Source organism: Primulina tabacum, chromosome 7 (assembly GCF_025594145.1).
Source record: "Primulina tabacum isolate GXHZ01 chromosome 7, ASM2559414v2, whole genome shotgun sequence".
In the NCBI taxonomy this organism is placed as follows: domain Eukaryota; kingdom Viridiplantae; phylum Streptophyta; class Magnoliopsida; order Lamiales; family Gesneriaceae; genus Primulina; species Primulina tabacum.
In genome coordinates, this window is record NC_134556.1 from 2,150,568 (window position 1) to 2,170,650 (window position 20,083).

The 20,083-nt window shown below is 37.4% G+C and overlaps 1 protein-coding gene across 1 annotated transcript; it reads right to left on the reverse strand.

The window, feature by feature from the left end:
* Positions 1 to 10,534: 10,534 nt before the first annotated feature.
* LOC142551070 (cytochrome P450 89A2-like) lies at positions 10,535 to 12,452 on the reverse strand. Its single transcript, XM_075660112.1, has one exon. The coding sequence runs from the start codon at positions 12,266 to 12,268 to the stop codon at positions 10,739 to 10,741; it is 1,530 nt and encodes a 509-aa protein (XP_075516227.1). The 5' UTR covers positions 12,269 to 12,452; the 3' UTR covers positions 10,535 to 10,738.
* Between the last annotated feature and the right edge of the window lie 7,631 nt (positions 12,453 to 20,083).

The following is a 20,083-nucleotide window of genomic DNA, read 5'->3' on the forward strand; positions in this document are numbered from 1 at the left end:
CTGACATTCCTCAACGCCTTACATCTCCATCTTTTTAGCCTTGGGATAGGATTTCATCCCTTTTTGGCTCCCCCTCACCTTACATCCCCTTTTTTTATTCCATTTTTTTTTACGCATAGTTTTCTCATGCGTACTCCCTAGGCTTTGGATATAGGGTATGTTTATTTATCTGGCATAGGGATGAATTTTTAGGTCCTATGCACGATTGGGATGAAGGATATTTGAGGGATATTTTTGATTTTCTACTTGAGTTCATGCTACTGGTTAGTCATTCATTTCAACAGGTAATCATTCAAGTTCTACTCGCATCTTATGTTTCTCCAGTTCCTCTCACAGATTATTTTGAATTTAACTGTCATTGACACCACTATCAAAATCCACTATATGTGCATATATATAAAAAATTTCAATTCACCGACGGATTCATAACGAGTGATAAGACTAAGCAACATGCAGTTCATTTAGCCCAAAATCATCATTGGCTACCAATTTACTTGTTTCACCGTCAACTGACTCACATGCAAGACACATACTAACCGACCCCCTCATACTAAGTGTGTGCAATGTCCCCATTGCATCAAAGACGAAAACACATAAATGCAAACATTAATGCAGACACAGAAACAAATGCAAAATAAATGCCCAAATGAAACAACAATTAGAAATAAAACATAAAGCAGTAGAAAATGGAAATGCAAAGAAGGGGAAACAGTGAACTCCCCTGATCAAGGTTCCTCCTTGTTGTGCTCCGGTGGTGGCACTTTGGCTGCATCCCCCTTCTGAAGATAGTCAAACTGAAATTGTAAAACTCAACAAAAGTACAAGAAAGAAAATTAAAACGAGTAGAAAGGGAAAGAAATTAGTTCTCAATTTATAGTCGAGAGCTAGACTGCAGGTTTCCCTCAGTTCTGATTGTTTTGGAATCGAGTGAATCCAATTTGTCGTTCCCCTGTGCCACCTAAATATTTCTTCAGTCGTTGAGCATTGACTGTGAATGGCTCAATTTTTCCATCTCTCACAGTTATGTCTCCAGAGGGGAACACCTTGGTGATCATGTAAGGCCCCGTCCACCTTGACTTGAGCTCGCCAGGAAACAGGCGCAGCTTGGAGTTGTATAGCAGCACCGCTTCACCTTCTTTCAATTCTCTCGACGTGACGCGCTTGACAGATGCTAGCTTTGTACGCTCTAAGTACACGTACTTCAGGTGTGGAGGCCGTGGTTTTAGCTCACGAGTTGGCGGTTCCTCAATGCTTGACTTCTGAGCGGTCAAATCTCTTCGATCCCCCGTGTCCTCCAATTTCATCCTTTCTGGCTTCTTCCATTGATGGTTGGCATTACAGTACGCCACTCTTGCAGATTTTTCTTCATCAAGTTCATCCTCCTTCAATTCAATGGTGAGCGTGGCTTCCATTGGGTCCTTCATAGCATCCTGCACAAATTGACATACAAGTGAATCCGATGAATCAACTATAAAACAATCATTAGTGTGCAGTGTGTGCTTAAGAGCGTTAAAAACATTAAAAGTGATTTCTTCCTTTCCCACTCTCAATCTCAACTTCCCTTCTTGCACTTCAATCACGGCCCTGCCAGTTGCAAGGAACGGTCTCCCTAAAATCAAAGGCATCTCCCTATCCTCTTCCATGTCAAGCACCACAAAATCTATAGAAAATGTAAACTTTCCCACTTTTACTAACACATCTTCTTTGACTCCTCGTGGATGTTTGACGGATCCATCAGCTAGTTGCAAGGACATCTGTGTCGGTTTAGGTTCGCCCAATCCAAGTTTCCTGAATACAAATAAAGGCATCAGGTTAATACTTGCACCAAGATCACATAACGCTTTATGAAAAACAACATCTCCAATCATGCAAGGAATAAAAAAACTCCCTGATCCTTAAGTTTCGGTGGGATCTTGTTTTGCACCAAAGCAGAGCAATTTTCAGTAAGATTCACCGTCATGTGATCCTCCAACATCCTCTTATTTGCCAATATATCTTTCAAAAATTTTGCATAACTAGGCATTTGCATCAAAGAATCGGCAAAAGGAATATTGATATGCAATTTTTTGAATACCTCAAGAAACTTACCGAATTGTGCATCTAGTTTTGCTTTTTTCAGTTCTGCAGGAAAAGGTGGAGGAATAACAATTTTAGGTTGTACAGTGGGTGCTGGTGTAGAGTTAGAGGACTTACCTTTGGATGTTTCAGAATGCTCATTCAATTTTTGAGTTTTCTCTTTTTCTCTTGACTCTAAAACTTTCCCACTCTTCAACTCGATGACCTTCACTTGCTCTTTTGGATTTGTCTCTGTGTTACTTGGCAAGGTGCCCGGCTCTCTACTTGCTATCATCTTGGCCAACTGTCCAATTTTATTCTCGAGCCCTTTTATTGATGCATCTTGGTTTTGAAGTCTAGTTTCAGTGGATGAAATAAACTTAGACATCATTTTCTCCAGGTTGGACTTCTCTTCTCTAGGATGATCAGATCTATACATCGGTTGTTTCCCATATGATTGTCCTCCTTGTGTTCGATTCTGACTGTTTTGACCGCCCCATGAAAAGTTGGGATGTTGCCTCCATCCAGGATTGTATGTGTTTGAGTACGGATCATTCCTCGGACAGTTGTGGACTCCCACTTGGTTCACTGGTACCTCCTCATTTACATAGAAATGACCACTGTCTTGACAGTCCTTAACATAGTGCTCTCCTCCGCATTTTTCACAAAATATCTCTTGCAGGCGCATCGCTGTCCCGTTTACGTTCATGCTGTCTATTTTCCTGTTGAGTGCTTCTAATTGTGCGGTGACAGCTGAAAAGTCAGTTACCTGGTGTACTCCTGCATTCCTTCGCTGAGTGTTCCTTTCAGATTGAGGGTGATAGCTGCTAGCAGCCATCTCTTCTAGTAACTCATACCCCTATTCGACCGTTTTCCTCAACAGATTTCCGCAGGCCGCAGCATCTATCATGGTTCGGTTAGATGAAATTAAACCATAGTAAAAAGTTTGGACCACTAATCCAAGAGGCAACTCATGATGTGGGCATCTTCGCAATAATTTTGTAGCGCTCCCAAGCCTCGTAGAGTGACTCCTGCTCAAATAGAGAGAATGTGGTTATGTCCGCTCGCAGCTTCATGGTTTTTGATGGAGGAAAGTACTTCAAGAGGAATGCATTGGCCATATCCTCCCAAGTTGTGATTGAACCTACAGGCAAACAATTCAACCAAGATTTAGTTTTATCACGCAAAGAGATCGGAAACAAACGTAGTCTAACAGCATCATCTGAAACTCCATTAAATTTAAAAGTATCGTAAATTTCTAAGAAGTCGGCGATGTGAGTGTTCGGATCATCTAGCGCATTTCCCCCGAATTGGACAGTGTTCTGGATCATTTGAATTATTGCTGGCTTGATCTCAAACTGGTTTGCCCTGACAGTTGGTCGCACTATGCTTGGACGTGCTCCATCAAGCGATGGTTGCGCATACTCCAGCATGGGTATGCGCCTTGGCTCTTCGATCCTTGGATCTTCGTGATGCTCCTCCTCACGTTCGTTCCTGTTCATTATGTCTCTTAGTCTTTGCTGTTGTCGTCTTCTACGTAAGGTTCTTTCAATCTCGGGATCGAATGTCTCTAGTTCAGACTCTAGAGACCTTGGCATGCACAAGAGATGAATCTGCGAAAAAGAAATCGAAGGTGTCAACCAAAGTGAAAATAGAAAATGCTAAAGTAAATAATTGAAAATAAAATTGTAGATTAATAGTCCCCTGCAACGGCGTTAAAAACTTGATCGAGCAAAACTTGCACTGTGGAATCCTCAATAAAATTATGGTTTTATTTGCTCAAAAATTAATCGCAAGTGCACGATATTAAGTAATAGTATAATTTACGTGAGTACGAGTATCGTTCCACCAGAGACTGTATTTGACAATTATTTTTTTCAGTTATTAAATCTTTAGCAACGAAAATTTGAATGATTGTTTTATTGCTACTATAATCAAATAAACATGCAAATAAAATGATTCAAGTATTGATTAATGAAATATAATGTCTAAAATGGTTGAGTAAAATTCAATAAGAAATGAATTGGTTGGGAATTTCGGTTCACCTACCCCTCGTTAATAAATTAATTCGTTCGATATTGATTATATGCTTCCGACAGGATTTCCTATTCAATTGAACACACTCTCTCGAGCTATGCCAAACTAATTCTGCTCAATGAAGTAATTAAATGTCTTTAATTATTTATCAAGAGTGAATTGCATGTCGATTTATGAAATCCCCTAGTTTTCGACCCTCAGGACTATGACTATCGGCGCGTATCCAATTTCATATATCTATGCAAATTGTAAATCCACGGATTATATTTCCTATCACAAGTTATTCTCTCGAACTCACTCGCAATATAAAGACGTTGTTAAAGTTAGCTACACTCTAACAACACGATAAACACAATAGTATAATCAAGAATAAATAAGAAATCGAGGTGTAAATTAATTATATCAAAGTTTTGGGGTAGGATCCCCTTAAATCCCAACAAATAATAAAATTAGCTACTAGAATTCATAGTAAAACTAAACAAAACAAAGTTTAAAGAACAGAAACTAGATCAGAAATACTAGGCGTGACGAAAATCGCAAAGACGATGCTCGAAAATCTTCAAATCTTCAACGTCTGGCGCGAAAAATCTTCAAAGCTTTTTGGCGGCTCTGAAATTATGTCTCCGTCCCCTTTTTTCGTCCAACAATCCTCCCCATATCCTCTTCTTCTCCCAACTAAGGTAAAGAATCGGCAAATATATTTTTCCAAAAATAGGTGCCGCTCGGGTGGTAGAATATTACCGCTCGAGCGCCACATCTTCTGTAACTTGCTTGGGATGTGCGGCAGTCGCGCTCGGGCGGTAGATCCCGTGCCCGGGCAGTAGAAAATTACCGCCCGAGCGCCACATGTTTTGGACATCACCTTTGGCATTCAACTCTCGCGCCTGGGCGGTAGTTTTCTACCGCTCGGGCGCCATCTTTTCTGCTCATTTTCTTCTTCGATTGCATACTTCGCTCCAATTTCGGTTCTCTGGTCGTTTTACCTGCAAATTTGTCATGCACAAGTAAGAAACGATCAAATGCATATGCTTACTCTAAAAAGAACAAAAATGTAAATGAAATGGACGCATGCACAATGCAAACACACGCAAACTAATGCATTAAAACACGTAAAAACTACGTCTATCATAGCCTCGTAAACGAAGCGATGCAAGCACAGTTACTGCTGCTGGAATTTTTGGACAGCAGCTTTGAGCTTCGGTTCAGAGGTGTGTTTCGAGTTCTTGGTTGGATTTTAGCCTATGGCCTTGGACTGGACAGTACCTCATTGAGTTAGGAAGGTCATGTTTTTAGCGGTTCATGAATTGGTTAAGTTTAGAGGTCATACGAGAATTTACGGTGCGATGTGCCAAAGTGACTCTCGAAAGAGCGTTTCATGATTTTGGCCTCCATGCACAAATTTTCGTGTATTACAGCCCTTGGTATTTATTTTCCAGTATTTTAGGAGTATTTTAATCATGACTAAACGATAATTCGATGTTGGTTCGGGTTGGTACGGAGTCATGGTTAGATACTAAGTTGTTGGGCGTAATTGTCTCGTTTTCGGTTCGATTATGATATGTTGGTCAAGTTAAGTTTATTTTCATGGTTCTCATGTTAGAATTAGGTCGCAGAGAGCCTGGGAACGATTCAACCCAATTGGTAAAATAACACAGGAATTTAATTATATTACGTGCATAAAAATATAAAAGTTTATTTTTCAGATATATGCGATATGTCTTGTGGCCACTTCACGCTTATGGGATTGCAGCTTATGGGATTATTACTTCACCCGGTGATCTACGACCAATTTATGTTAATGTACGGGTACGGGTATCCAGTTCAAGGGCTGTGATGATCTCTACCGCTCAGTATACTGTGGTTTAGTCTGATCAGACGAGCATGTTATGTTATGTTACATTATGGGCCACTTGCGTAGAACATTATCTCAACATAAAATTATGATATGCTATTTTATGACAGCAAACATTTTACGCACGATTTTTCAGTTATGCACGTATTTATAATTATTCATGAAACGATTTTTCACGTTACGCTTTACGATATGATATCTTTACATGGCATGAGATTTTATGATATATTTACTTGTTATTCACGATATATGCTTGCTGAGTCTTTAGACTCACTAGACTTGATTGATGTAGGTACTGACGATGCAGAGGCTGAGGGCAGAGACCAGTGAGTTAGCTCGGATCGGCGGTAGTACGAACCCGAGAACCTCACGTTTAGTTATTCAGTTTTATATTCAAACTCTGGTTATAACTTTTATATATTTTAAGTTATTGTTTAAAACATTATTCAGTTTCCGCTGCTATGTTTATGTTAAACCGTTGGGTTATTTTACGAAAGTTTTTATACGTTGCAAGTTTATTTATTTAAAGAGAAAATTTTTAATAATTCCACAAAAAAATTATGAATACGAAATACGGGTCATCACAGTTAGAATTATTAATACGAAATACGGGTCATCACACCTTCAATATCATAATTTCAAAGCATAACAAAACATAAGAAAACTTACGTCCAGTTGAAGCTCTCGTCGATAGAAACACGGGACTAAAGTCGGATTGAAATTTGACGGGCGGATTTTTCAAAAATCACAACTCTACGATTCAAGGAATTTTGAGCTTTTCCCTTGTAGCTTTTCTTGTTTTTCCCTTTCTGAATTCTGAGGAATGAATCATATATATCAATGCATGTTAAGGGGTAAGTGGCTTCATCTTTAGGCTGCACGTCTCGCGCATATGCGCGACCCTCCTCGGCGCATATGCGCGAGACACTCTATATCGGCGCATAACCTTCTCGGCAGCTCGCGCATATGCGCGCACTCTCCCGGCGCATATGCGCGAGGTGCTCTGCCATACTCGCGCATATGCGCAGGTCCTATCGCGCATATGCCCGAGGTTCTCTACCTACCTCGCGCATATGCGCCCGGCTGGGTCACGCATATGCGCGAGGGCTCATCCTCGCACATAATTCCAAAGCTTCTTTCCGGCTTTCCCGGTCCGATCCGTTCCGTCTATAATCACCTCAATTATCAACAAATCATTTCAGATTATAATAACATAATTCTCGGGCATTACATTTTTCATGCAAAAATAAATAAAAAAAACCATAATAAGATTTGAATGGTGCATCAAAAAAGTTTAGAAGCGTGCCTTTTGTGTTTTAGAATGCTCAAATATACGATCTTTGGCGTGACGTGCAAAGAAGGACGAACGGACGACAAAGACTCCTTGTTTTTCCTCCTCAAATTTTTTGAATTATGGTGTGTGAAGTGTGTGTGAAGTTTCGGCTGAATGAGGCTTAAGAAGACCCTAGATTTTTATTTTATAGATTTAAAATTTGCATGATAATGAGCTTAGGTTTTGGACCTTTGAGTTTAGGAGCAATTGGACCTACTAATATTAGATAAATTTTGCTCAATAACACCTATTTAATTGAAAAATAAAAGTTTATAAAAATTATTTTTCAAAAATAATACTTTTCGTCATTTAAAGATTCTTCGTTTGCCCAAACCGACTTCCCGAATAAAATCGTGATCGTCTCGTAAAATAATTTGGACTATATTATTTTTAGAAAAAATTTAATCATATTAATAAGCCTTGAAAACATTTATTGAAAAAAATATTTTATCTTTGTCATCATCGGTCTCCCTTCCCCAGCCTATTATCGAATATTCGGATAAAATCTTCTATTATCATGAAATCATGTAATCTAATAATTTAATTATGTAATTCGACCTATCATCATATAATATACATCTAACGAATGTGTTTTAGCAGACGAACAACTAACCGTAGAAAATGCGCCAATTGTGATTGATATGATAATTTTGGATGGAGACGTGTTTAATTTTTTTTATCTGTTCAGATGGGAAAAAACAAAATCAATATTTATTTATGTTTGAATTATCAAACTCAAGTCAATCTCGAACGTGCTAGCAATTTTTTTTTCAAGCTGGATTTAATCATAAATTTAATTCTTCCAAAGTTCTCCTGCCAATTAAATTTTTTTATATTTTATTAATATAATATAATTATATATCTATTATTTAAATATATTTTTAATCTTTTTGAGTATATATAGTTTAACTGTTCGAGGAATACACACCTACCTGGAACCAAACTTGAATAAAAAAGGTTATAACTATGGGATATTGTTTATCCAAATTCACATGGTATCGTGTTGTTGTTGAGGTGAATAGAAGTTAAAGAGTGCAAATCTGGTGACAACAAAGCCCCTTCCAATGTTGTCTTAATTATTAATTTCATACATATTATGATCTACTGGTTTTGAATTGTATGCATAAAACAATGAATCGATCCAAGATTGAAATCTTTCAAGAAATAACACTAGATGTCCATTGCAAAATTATCAGCTGAGAAGATCCATCAATAAACAGTGACAAGAATGTTATCCTGAAAATAATATGCATTTTATTATTATAAATACCATGAACAACTTTAAGAATCAAAATCAACCTCAATTATTCAACTCTTCTCTATCACACACAGTCCCCCAATCGATTCAGATCCGCGGAGTCATGCGAGCACGCAGCGGGTTTTTCATTGTTGAGGTGAATAGAAGTTAAAGAGTGTTAGAGTAGATGCCCTGCAAGCCAACTGTTGGCTAGAGATTTTACTGACTCAGTTGTAATTAACAATCTTTATTTTAATATAATTCATCATTTCATGGTTTGTTATTTCTTTATCTGTATACCCATGTTATCAAACATAGATAAAGACCTTGATTATACTTTAATACAAATGAATCGTAATTCGATGTTGAAACTCGTTTGTAAACACTGTATGATCTAAATTCGTTCCTAGTCGATTCAGCCGCCTAAAACATGGATAAAGGTCGCTTGAGCTCGAGACTAGCATATGTGATGTTGTGTACTGCGTTTCTTAGTAAGGGCATAGAGATGTCCAAACATGCAGATGGGTAGTCATATGATGATTATACCGAACAACCCTCCCTCGGACTTTCCAAGTGGTTATCATTCATCGAGAGGATAAGTCCGTGGTTATGATTGTTCACCATTAGTCCTTACGACCCGGGACAACACTGAGGCTCTATATGCTAGGGCTGTGCTTTGACTCATTTACCGGCTCCAGGAGAGCATTAGGTGGCGAGGTTGGGTACAGTTGCGACACATATAGGAGCCAGTGCATTATAGTCGGGGATTCACCGCTCACCTACGGGTGTGGATATCCTATGTGATCTAATGAAATAATAGTGCATGGAATCTCTGGCCAGAGTACGAGATGTACGTTGGAGAAGGAGTTCTCCAAATAGTACACGCGATGCCACTATTATAGTTATCACATAGTTATCGAATTAATATGCAACCCTCGATGAACCAATGGTTGCAGATTCGATCGGGATATATGAGATGAAGGGACTGTACTGTACGTTAATCATAATCTACTGGTTCTTGCAGGCACTATCAGTGATACCTAGGTGATCATGGGGCGATGCTACTAGACGCTCTTACCATGATCCGATGGGTGCAATCAGAAATGAGTTCTGACATTCTTAATCAAGGTGTTGATGAAAAGAATGGGGCTAACTAGGGTAAGTCCGAATAAAGGATTATGTCCTGAATCACAAAGAGTTGTGAACCCACGGCTAGCTGTATCCCTGAACCATTGAGGGTCACACAAGTACTGGATTGTTTGTTCCCGTTGAGAGAATAAATTCAAGAAGTTGAATTTATATTATATAGTAAATTCAAGGAGTTGAATTTATGATAATTAAATTTTGAGAGAATAAATTCAAGGAGTTGAATTTATAAAATTTGAGAATTTAATTTATTAAACTCAAATGTTGAGTTTAGTAAATATTAAATTTTGGAGGTGATGAAAATTCAAGTAGTTGAATTTATAATTTAAAAATTAAATTCAAATTTTGAATTTATAGTGTATTTAATTTATTAAGCTCAAAAGTTGAGTTGATTAATTAATTAAATATGGTGGATAATATGTTTAATGAGCTTGTAGGAGTACAAGTCCAACATATTAAATAATTAAAGTTATTAATGGGCCTTGATTAATGGATTAAAGTAGTATGACTAGCCCAATTAAATAATTAAAGTTATTAATGGGCCTTGATTAAGTTCGTAGGGAATCAACAAGAGTTAATCCGTTTATATCGTATTAGTTGGAGTCCAGTGATTTATTCACCGAAGTATAATTTTCTAACATCCTATGTATGTTTTGTTAAAATCATACGAACGTCCAAAGCAAATAAAATTTTGATTGTCAAAATAAATAAAAAAATTTTAAAATTTCCGATGCGTTTGGGCGTGTGGAAAACCAGATCTAACAAAGTGTACAAATCTGGTGACAACAAAGCCCCTTCCAATGTTGTCTTAATTATTAATTTCATACATATTATGATCTACTGGTTTTGAATTGTATGCATAAAACAATGAATCGATCCAAGATTGAAATCTTTCAAGAAATAACACTAGATGTCCATTGCAAAATTATCAGCTGTGAAGATCCATCAATAAACAGTGACAAGAATGTTATCCTGAAAATAATATGCATTTTATTATTATAAATAGCATGAACTTTAAGAATCAAAATCAACATCAATTATTCAACTCTTCTCTATCACACACAGTCCCCCAATCGATTCAGATCCGCGGAGAGATGCGAGCACGCAGCGGGTTTTTCATGACAATGGTGAATTCTTGTTTCTCGGTAAGATCTACATCGTCACCTTCGACAGGAATCCACTCGAAGTTCCAAATCAGATTGGCCACAAAATATTCCAAATGCAGTAGTGCCAATGTAAGGCCTGGACAGATCCTCCTTCCAGCACCAAATGGCATCATCTTGATCTCTCTGCTCCCTGTTATGTCGAAAGCCTCCCCGGAACTTGTTGCCAAGAACCTCTCTGGCTTGAATTCCATCGGATCCTCCCAAACATTTGGGTCCCAACCCATATCAGCCACCATGAAATTCACCGTGGCGTTACAAGGGATCACATGACCACCCAATTCGACGTCCTGTGTCACCTTGTGCGGCAGAACAAAATGACCCGGCGGGTGTCGCCGCAAGGCTTCTAGCACTACTGCTTTCAGGTATGCCATTTTCTGTGTGTCCTCTTCCTCAATCATCTCCGACTGACTGCTATTCGGGTATCCCACGATGCTGACTATCTCGTCGTAAATTTTGGTTTGGATGTGGGGGTATTTGACAAGATTAGCCATTATCCATTGCAGCGCTGTGGATGTCGTATCTGTGCCCGCCGTGAGAAATTCGCTGCATAAGCTCACCATTTCGGATTCATCCAGTTCCCTGTTTTCTTCAGGAAGTTTCAAATCGACCAGTGTGTCCACATACGCTAACACTGCCTCATCATCTTCTCGATTATTAGAGATCTTCTGTTGTTTGGCTTTGATGCGAGACCTGATGAGAGGAATCAGCACGGCCTCTTGTTCTAGACGAAGCCGCAAGAGTTCGTTCCAGCGACTGCGGAACAAGATTTTCCCCAATCGGGGCCAGAAGTTGAGGATGTTGAATCGACGAAAACCCAGAAGCAATCCACGTTGCACCGATTCAATTTCCTTGATTTGCTTCTCCTGCAGCTTGTCCCCAAAGCACATGAGCGCCAGAAGGCAGAACATGGCATACTGGAAGTGATCGATCAGTCTGACCGAAGATTCGGATTTGGATGAGTCCAAGAGACGATTGATCAGAATCGAAAGAACCCATCTGCGGGAACTTGTGTAGGTCTTGACCCGGGCCGGATGTAGGATCTCATGAGTTATGTTGCGGCGAAGGAGCCGCCAGGTGGAGCCGTACGCGGCGGAACTAATTGACTTCTGGTTTCTGTTCAAAATCTTGCTGGTGGCCGGGGGAGATGGCCGGTCGGAGAAGATGGCACCGTGCTGGATAAGGGCACGGTGGGCCAGGGAGTGGCTTCCGACGAATATTAGGCTTCGAGGGCCGATAGTCATAGTCATGAGGGGGCCATACCGGGCCTTGAGGCGGCGGAGGATAAATTCCAACTCCGAAATAGGGCGGCGGATCCATATCAAGTTGCCGACCAGAGGCAAACTAGGCGGCCCCGGCGGTAAATTTTTCTTGAAAAAATTGAAGAAGGAGCTCACAATTGCTGAGATACAGAGAGAAACGACGACTACAAACCAGACCTCCATGTTCAACTGTGAATTAATTGCAGATATCCGAATATGTCGCGATTGTGAACAGATATATAAATCTTGGGTTTCACACGTTGATCAAGAAATAAACGAACGAGAAATTTCCACGAAATCAGCGGACCTGTTGCCCTCATGGTAGCCAAATGCGTTTTAGCTTTCTGATTTCGTCGTTCAGGTACAAATTTGGAAGACGTAGGCAGTGACGTGTGCATTCTATGAATGACTGCTCCGATATGGATAGAAGATTTAATAGTAACTAGCGGACAAAATCCAATATAAATATTATTAATTTATATACATACAAAACACAATGATCCAATCTAAGCTAAAGCAACTCAATATAAACAATATTATCTTTTTATACATCTTTCCAAAAAACATAGTGGATAAAAATCAAACATATATAAGCAATGAGAACGAACAATATGATAACAATGTAAACAAAACAGATGCATTAATTACCAAATAAATTATGCCATTGCTTTTGCATTTTGAGTAGAATTGGAGATGTAAAGAAATAAGAGAAAACAATATTTGAGTTATCTATCATTAAAAAGAAATCAAGTAATGAAATCCTTCTTCAACCAACTTTCCCGGCTTTCTTCTTCGAAAAATCTAGTAGAATCCTGCAACATATTTTATCATTTTTAGAAGATAACAATTGATGATGTAATGGGAGAAAATAAATTGATAAAATGTACACTGTAGTATCTGAAAACAGTGTTTTGATGTCAAGGTGAGAAATTATTTTTGGAGAATAAACCGCTAAATCTTTTGCATTATTAGAAGGGTAAAAACGCAAAACTTCAGAGAACGTGGGAATGGAGATCTGTCACATACCAAATGTATCAACAGTTTCTACGAGTTGTGTTTAGTTGTATGAAAAATAGGAATAGGATTTCATGGATTTAAAATTTTATTTTTGTATTTGACTAAGATTTAAATTACAATTTGGAATTTGAATTGAAAATTAAAATATAATATTTCTTATATTTTAAAAATCAGTATTGCTTATTTTTAAAATTCTTTTTTATTACTAATATCTCAATAAATACTCATATTTTTTAATCAAATACAAAAAAATATTTTTAGCATTTAAAAAATAATTTTTATAAGAAATAAAAAAATATAAAGTTTAGCGAGATGAAATTAAAAATATATCTATTAAATTTTAATAAGTTGAGTTTTTAGTATTAAAAGGAATTTTTTTACAAAAAATAAATAATTTACAGATTTTTTTAAATATAAAAATATTATTTATTTTTCTCATATATATAATTAATATGTAGCGTGAATTGATAATATAGAATTTATATAAATGTTATTTCGTAAAATTTTTTAAAAAATTAAAAACATACCATCAAATCTGATCCGGTTGAAACTTAAAAAATTTTTCTATCATTAATTATCTCAAAATTATCGAAAAATCAAAAATTTCGTCCTAGTGTTCCTTTGGAATTTACCAAATTTACTTCTAGAATTTTCGGAAATTGGAAATTCACCTGTAAAGTTTTGAATTCTCTACATTTTAGCCCTTCAATTTTTCGAAAATTACATTCTAATCCCTCAAAAATTCGAATCTACACAATTAAAGCCTTAAAATTTTCGAAATTTCGAAAAATACTAACTTGACCCCGAAAATTTCGAAAAAATGCGAAAACAACCCCACAACTATTATTTTTACAATTAGGTCCCTATACTTTCGGTTATTTGCAATTTGGCCCTTAAAACTCTTAATCATATCAATTCAATCCTTAAGTCCACCTATTAGAACATGCAACCTATTTTATTCAATGTTCACAATCCCAGAAGTGTACCCAACAAGCAACATAAATTCCAAGCAATCGAGGCGAAAATTAAAAATTTTAAGCATAAAGGTTACCGGTGATCAGTGTCGAGTCTGGCTTAGCCTCCGTGAAACAACCTTGATTTTTTTTCTAATCTTAAATCGTAAATTCTAAATTACAAAATAAAATAATTTTGCATAATCATGAATCATAATAAAATTAAAAAAAATAAAATCCTAAATCGACTTTTGAAAAGATCACTAACAATAAAAATAAAGAATAAAATATTTCTAATAAAAATCATTAACAAATCTTAAAATCCTTAATTTAATAAGCTAGTGCGGAAACATAAAGGCCCTCGGGTGTGTACTGCTGCACTCGATCGACTCAATTGTCACCGCCTCCAAAAATCATCAAATCCTGCATCTAACAAACCTAGTGAGTCTAAAAATTCAATACGTTCTAAACATGGATAACAAATAATACCTATACATCCACATGCATTTAAAAATCATATTTTTATTTAAAATAATCTTTTGAATATAAATAAACCATTAAAAATCATATAAGTATAATTAAATCATAAATAGTAAAATCATTTTAAAATAACTTTAAGCATAAATAAATCTAAAAATCATTTAACAATAGTTTTAATCACCATCATGAATCATATATCTTAAAATCATTAAAATCGTAAAGCTTTCAATCATATATCATTTTGGGTAAAGTTTGATCATTGAAAGTGACTAGCTTTTATCGTTTGGTCGACTGATCAGTCTTCAGCTCCACAAGGTCCACGGAGGTGTGCACTAGGCTCCACCGTAGAAATACGATCGTCGGGATCTCTCTGGGGCCTTTTCCCATACACGGGGTCCCTCTGGGGCCTTGGCCCGTAAACGGGGTCTCTCTGAGGCCTTGGCCCGTATATGGGTTCCCTCTGGGGCCTTGGCTCTCACGTCATTCCCACAAAATAATATATCATATATCATATCTTTTGTCACAGTCAATTCACATCCCTCAAAATATTTTTCTTTTTTTAAAAAAATCATTCCCACAAAATCATATATCATATATCATATCTTTTGTCACAGTCAATTCACATCCCTCAAAATATTTTTTCTTTTTTTTAAAAAAATCATAAAATAAGACAGCTTCCCAAAAATAACATTTTAGACAGTATAAATTACACAGCTTTACCATAAATCACAAATATACATATTGTCATCAAAATCATCATTTTAAATCATATAATATAATTTAACATGTGTTATGATCTTTTGGGACGCTGCCAAGCGTTTTCGTATTTTCCTAAGTGTAAAATTATCGTTTTGCCCCTATACGTAAAAATTCTCGAATTTATCTTTTTCTCACTTTTAATGACATGGGATTATTCTACATAATTATTTAAGCTTAAATATAATTTTTCATAATTTTATTCTACTTAAATCTAGACGTTTCAATTTATTCTTTAATTAGTGTTTCGTGCGGCGATAAAATCTCGGATAAATCCAAAACTCAATATTTTGATATCAAATTATAAACATAACATTTTTAGTATTTATTCTACCCTTCCAAGTCATGAGTCACACCCGTGGACCCATGGATTCAATTTTTGTTCTTTAATTTTCGAAATTGACACATAATCGAACCACCCGAGCCATCTCCCAAAATTCTCGAGCCACGCCTGAGCCATCTTGAGCCAAACCCGAGCCAACCCACCTAGACACCCTCTTGACCAAGCCCAACCCAAAGAACCAGCTCCTAGCTCACCCAAACTCTCCTGGAACCAAGCCACACAACCTACACATGGATGAACTCACGCTACAAGACTCCTAGTTAGCTTAGGTCACCTCCAGCCGAGCCACCACCAAGTCCACCTGCCCCTGACCATCCATGGACCACACCCAGACCAAGCCCAGACCAACCCAGCCCCTGGAGCCCAAGCACGAAGCTTCTGAATAAGGAAAACCCAAGCTGCGCGCATGTGCTCTTCCCGCTGCTGCTGCCATCTTCACGTTTTTCATGAGCCAGGACCCAACCGAGCCACCTTCTGAGCCCAGTCCTTCCTACCCTCCCTGGACCTTCCTAAGGCACCCTCTAGACCATGTAGTCCGCCCCAAACCAAGTCACCCTCATAAATCTCTCGGCCAGCTTGAATCTCACGCGTGAACAGTCCCTTCACGCAAGGGCTCTTCCTCACTCGCCACTCTCGACCCTAGCCACCCTAGGACCCTACCTAGCCTTCTAACTTGACCCTGGCCAAGCCCCCAACCAGCCCTGGCCAGCCTCGTGACCCCATGCAAAAGGACCGAGCCACTTGAACCAAAACATGATTCAAGACTCCACAAAACTTACGGTTCTTATTTCTGAATTAGCCCATGATTTCCAGCCTTGTTTTCTCAATTATTTTGTCATGTATTGGCTATAAATCATTCATAATTTATCATGTATTGGCAGCGTATCCGTCAGAATCAAAACATTTTCAAAACAAGCGCGAAATCGTTAAAACTTTGAAAATACGTAACGTACCGTAAAATAATCGAACCCATATATTTTTTATGCATAATCAAATAAAACACACATAATATGATTTGTATGATGTTTTAAAAGGGTTTAGGAACGTGCATTTGTGTTTATAACGCTCGATTATTCGATCTTCGGCGAGGGTGCGACGTTTGACGACCGGACGACAAAAAATCCTAGCCTTTTCTCCTTCCCTTACATTCAAAAATTGTATATGTGTGTGTGAGGTGTTGCACGGCTGATTGATGAAGGAATTGTGGTGATAAAAGACATAGGAGTCTTATTTATAATTTAATTTGCAAGTTAAATGGGCTTTGGTCTTGGGCTTGCATGATTAAGGGTAATTGGGCATACTTAAATTAATTAAATTGGATCCAATAAAACTTAATTAGTTAAATAATAAAATTTTATAAAATATGTTTTCATAAAATATTATTTTTGATATTTTAAAATTCCTTGTTTGCCCAAAATTGGCTTCCTGGGAAAAATCGAGCTCGACTCATAAAATAATTCGAACTCAAGCACTTTTAGGAAAATTAAATCATTTTTAAATCACATTAGGAAGCCTTGCCATTATTTAAAGAAAAATAAATATTCTTGTCTTGGTCGTCCCCGGTCTCTTTTTCCCTGCATATTTTCGAATATTCGGGTAAAATCCTTAATTTCATGAAATCATGTTGTATTATCATTTAATCATGCAATCATACTTGTAATCATATTATAAATATCATGCAAGCATTTAAAAACAATTAAATAAAACAATTAAGCAATTAAAATAAATTTGCATGCATGTGGTTTACGTAGGTTGATTTTTCGGACGTTACACTCCGCCTCCTCGACATGCATCACATATGCTCTGCCAGTCATGGGGCCCTTATTCCTAGGGCAATCAGCCACCTTGTGGCCCATCTTCCTTGCATATGAGACACTTGAAGGTCCCCCACATACAATTACCGTAGTTGAGCCGGTTGCACTGCTTGCAAGGCTGTCCTTTCTCCGGCTTAGGAGCCCCTATAGTCTGTGGTGGCTTCTTGTTGGAACATTTCATGTTCACAATCTTGATTTTGATGTTAAAAAAACTTGTTTTATTTGTTTCTAATGAGTTTACCTAAGTGCGCAGAAACTGAAACTGATCAGGCTTCGAACTGATCAGTTACCAAGCTTAAACTGAAGCTATCGAGACGCAAACTGAAAGTGCCAACTGATTGATCAAACGGAACCGGCACAACTAAAGTATCAAGAGAAGTTTTTTGCAATCATCAAAAAGGGGGAGATTGTTGGAACATTTCATGTTTGCAATCTTAATTTTGATGTCAACAAAACTAGTTATTGTGTTTCTAACATATTTACTCAAGTGTGAAGTTATTAAAACAATAAGCAAACTGAAACTGAATTCTGCACAAATTGAATTTCTGGCAAGTTTTTGTATTTTGATGATATCTCTCAGCTGGATGATTCCGATGACAATCCGCCAACTTAATTGATCAGAAAACCCAATTTCGAACAAGTCATATTTCACGTCAGTTGGGCAAATTCGGATGTTATCAAGGTCTACCTGATCGCTGAATTATTGAACTGATTACAGGAAAACAACAATCAATTAGGTATGAGCAGCTGCGGTATTTTGGTCATATCTCTCAGCTCGGTTAGTAGAATGAAGATATTAAGTATGATTTGGAAAGATAAGACGATTATCTACAAATAATCTTCAAAAGTCAAAGTATGAATCGAAGCTTAAGATGCTGATAAATGACGATGAAGCTACTAGTTATGCACAAACTGAAATCAGCCTAGCTGATTTCAGCTGACGAACGGAACTGAACCAGCTGCTGCTGACCAACTGAAATGAACTGAACCAGACCAGCTGAAGACCAGTTGAACTGAACCAGTTGAAAATAAAACAGATCAGTTGAAGACCAATTGAACTGAACCAGTTGACCAGAGTTGGCCACTCGAGAAAATGCCCAGCAAGACGAATTTGACCGTTGCAATTTCAGAAACAGTACAGAAACTTTCCAAACGGTCATATTCTTGTGTCTAACGTATTTATCATTGTTGGAGCCTATAAATACAACATACTAAAGATCAAACAAAAGTTTTTGAAGGGGATTTAAAGCTTGGGCAGTTAACATGAAGAAATCAGCTAGTTGATAAGCTCTTGTGTGAGGATATATTTGAGATATACACTGTAAATGATAAATTTCTCACACACAATCACTCACGCATATACAAGAGAGTTGAACTCAAATATTAGTTCAATGCATCTTCACACAAAGACGTAAAAAAATGTGTTTGTAGTATTTGCATATGAGACATTAAACAATATGCTGATTGTGAGGTGCTGCCTACAATCTTGAATGCTAGAAGTTCTAGTTGGGTGCTGCCCTTCTGGAGTGGGTTTGTACAAAGAGTTGTATAAATCAAAGTCTTCTAGTGGCAGTGCCGCGGAGCTTTGGCATACGAATGATGGGTGCTGCGGCACTCCCCACAGAGCGCTGCGGCACTACTTCTACGCCAACTCAACCCCAAAAGCACAAATTCGATGCAAAATCTAAGCCACGCCCTATCGACTCAAACCGATGCAACGGGACTCAACTTAGGATGCTATGACAATGTTCCAAACTCACACAATGCCCCAAAGCAACGACAAACATCATACATAGCAACACAACTCACGAACACAAACCCTTGACACCAAAAAACTTCCTACGACTTCTAATGCAACCAAGTGCCTAACAACAAGAAACGAAGCACCAAAAATAACCCCAATATCATACTCAATATATCTTAATGCAGCAGCGATCACCCGTCGATTCCCAACGAAGCATGCAACAAACAATTCTCAAGAATATGTGAAGAACACATTTTCATAGCATCGCAGTTTGAGCAGTTGCACGAGAAAAATCATAACTCACTCATTTCTTATCTAAAAATTACGAATTTACTGTCAAATCGAAGGTATCAAAAATTAATACGTTTTATATGTTGAAAACCTTTCCAGAAAATCAACCAAAAATGAATAGTACACGAAATGACAGCAACATCCGATTTTGAGATATAAAAACCGTTTCAAGTTCAATCCAACCAATTTTGCTCAAAATCTTGCACATATACATGAATTTTTACACATAATAAATATCAAAACGTATAATATGACGAGAACAATGCAACAACGAAAGAATATATATTCCTTGCTCTTTAAAACTACCGAAACAACTGTAGTGCCCAAATCCAGTACGCATATAACCCATGCATTTAGTTAATTATTAAATTATTTATTTAATTTTAAAATGAGTTTTAGTGGTGCACAATTTAATTAAATGCATTGTTTTAAATTAATTATGCTTATGTGATGCACGTTAAAATGTTTTTCAAGTGTCATGTTTCAGGCGATTATTCGAGGCGGGCTCGAGGAAAAGACCGGTGACGATTTTAGTAATTTAAAATGTGGTATTTTATTTTTAGTTAAGGATGGGGCGATTTAATGACTTATTTAGCTTTA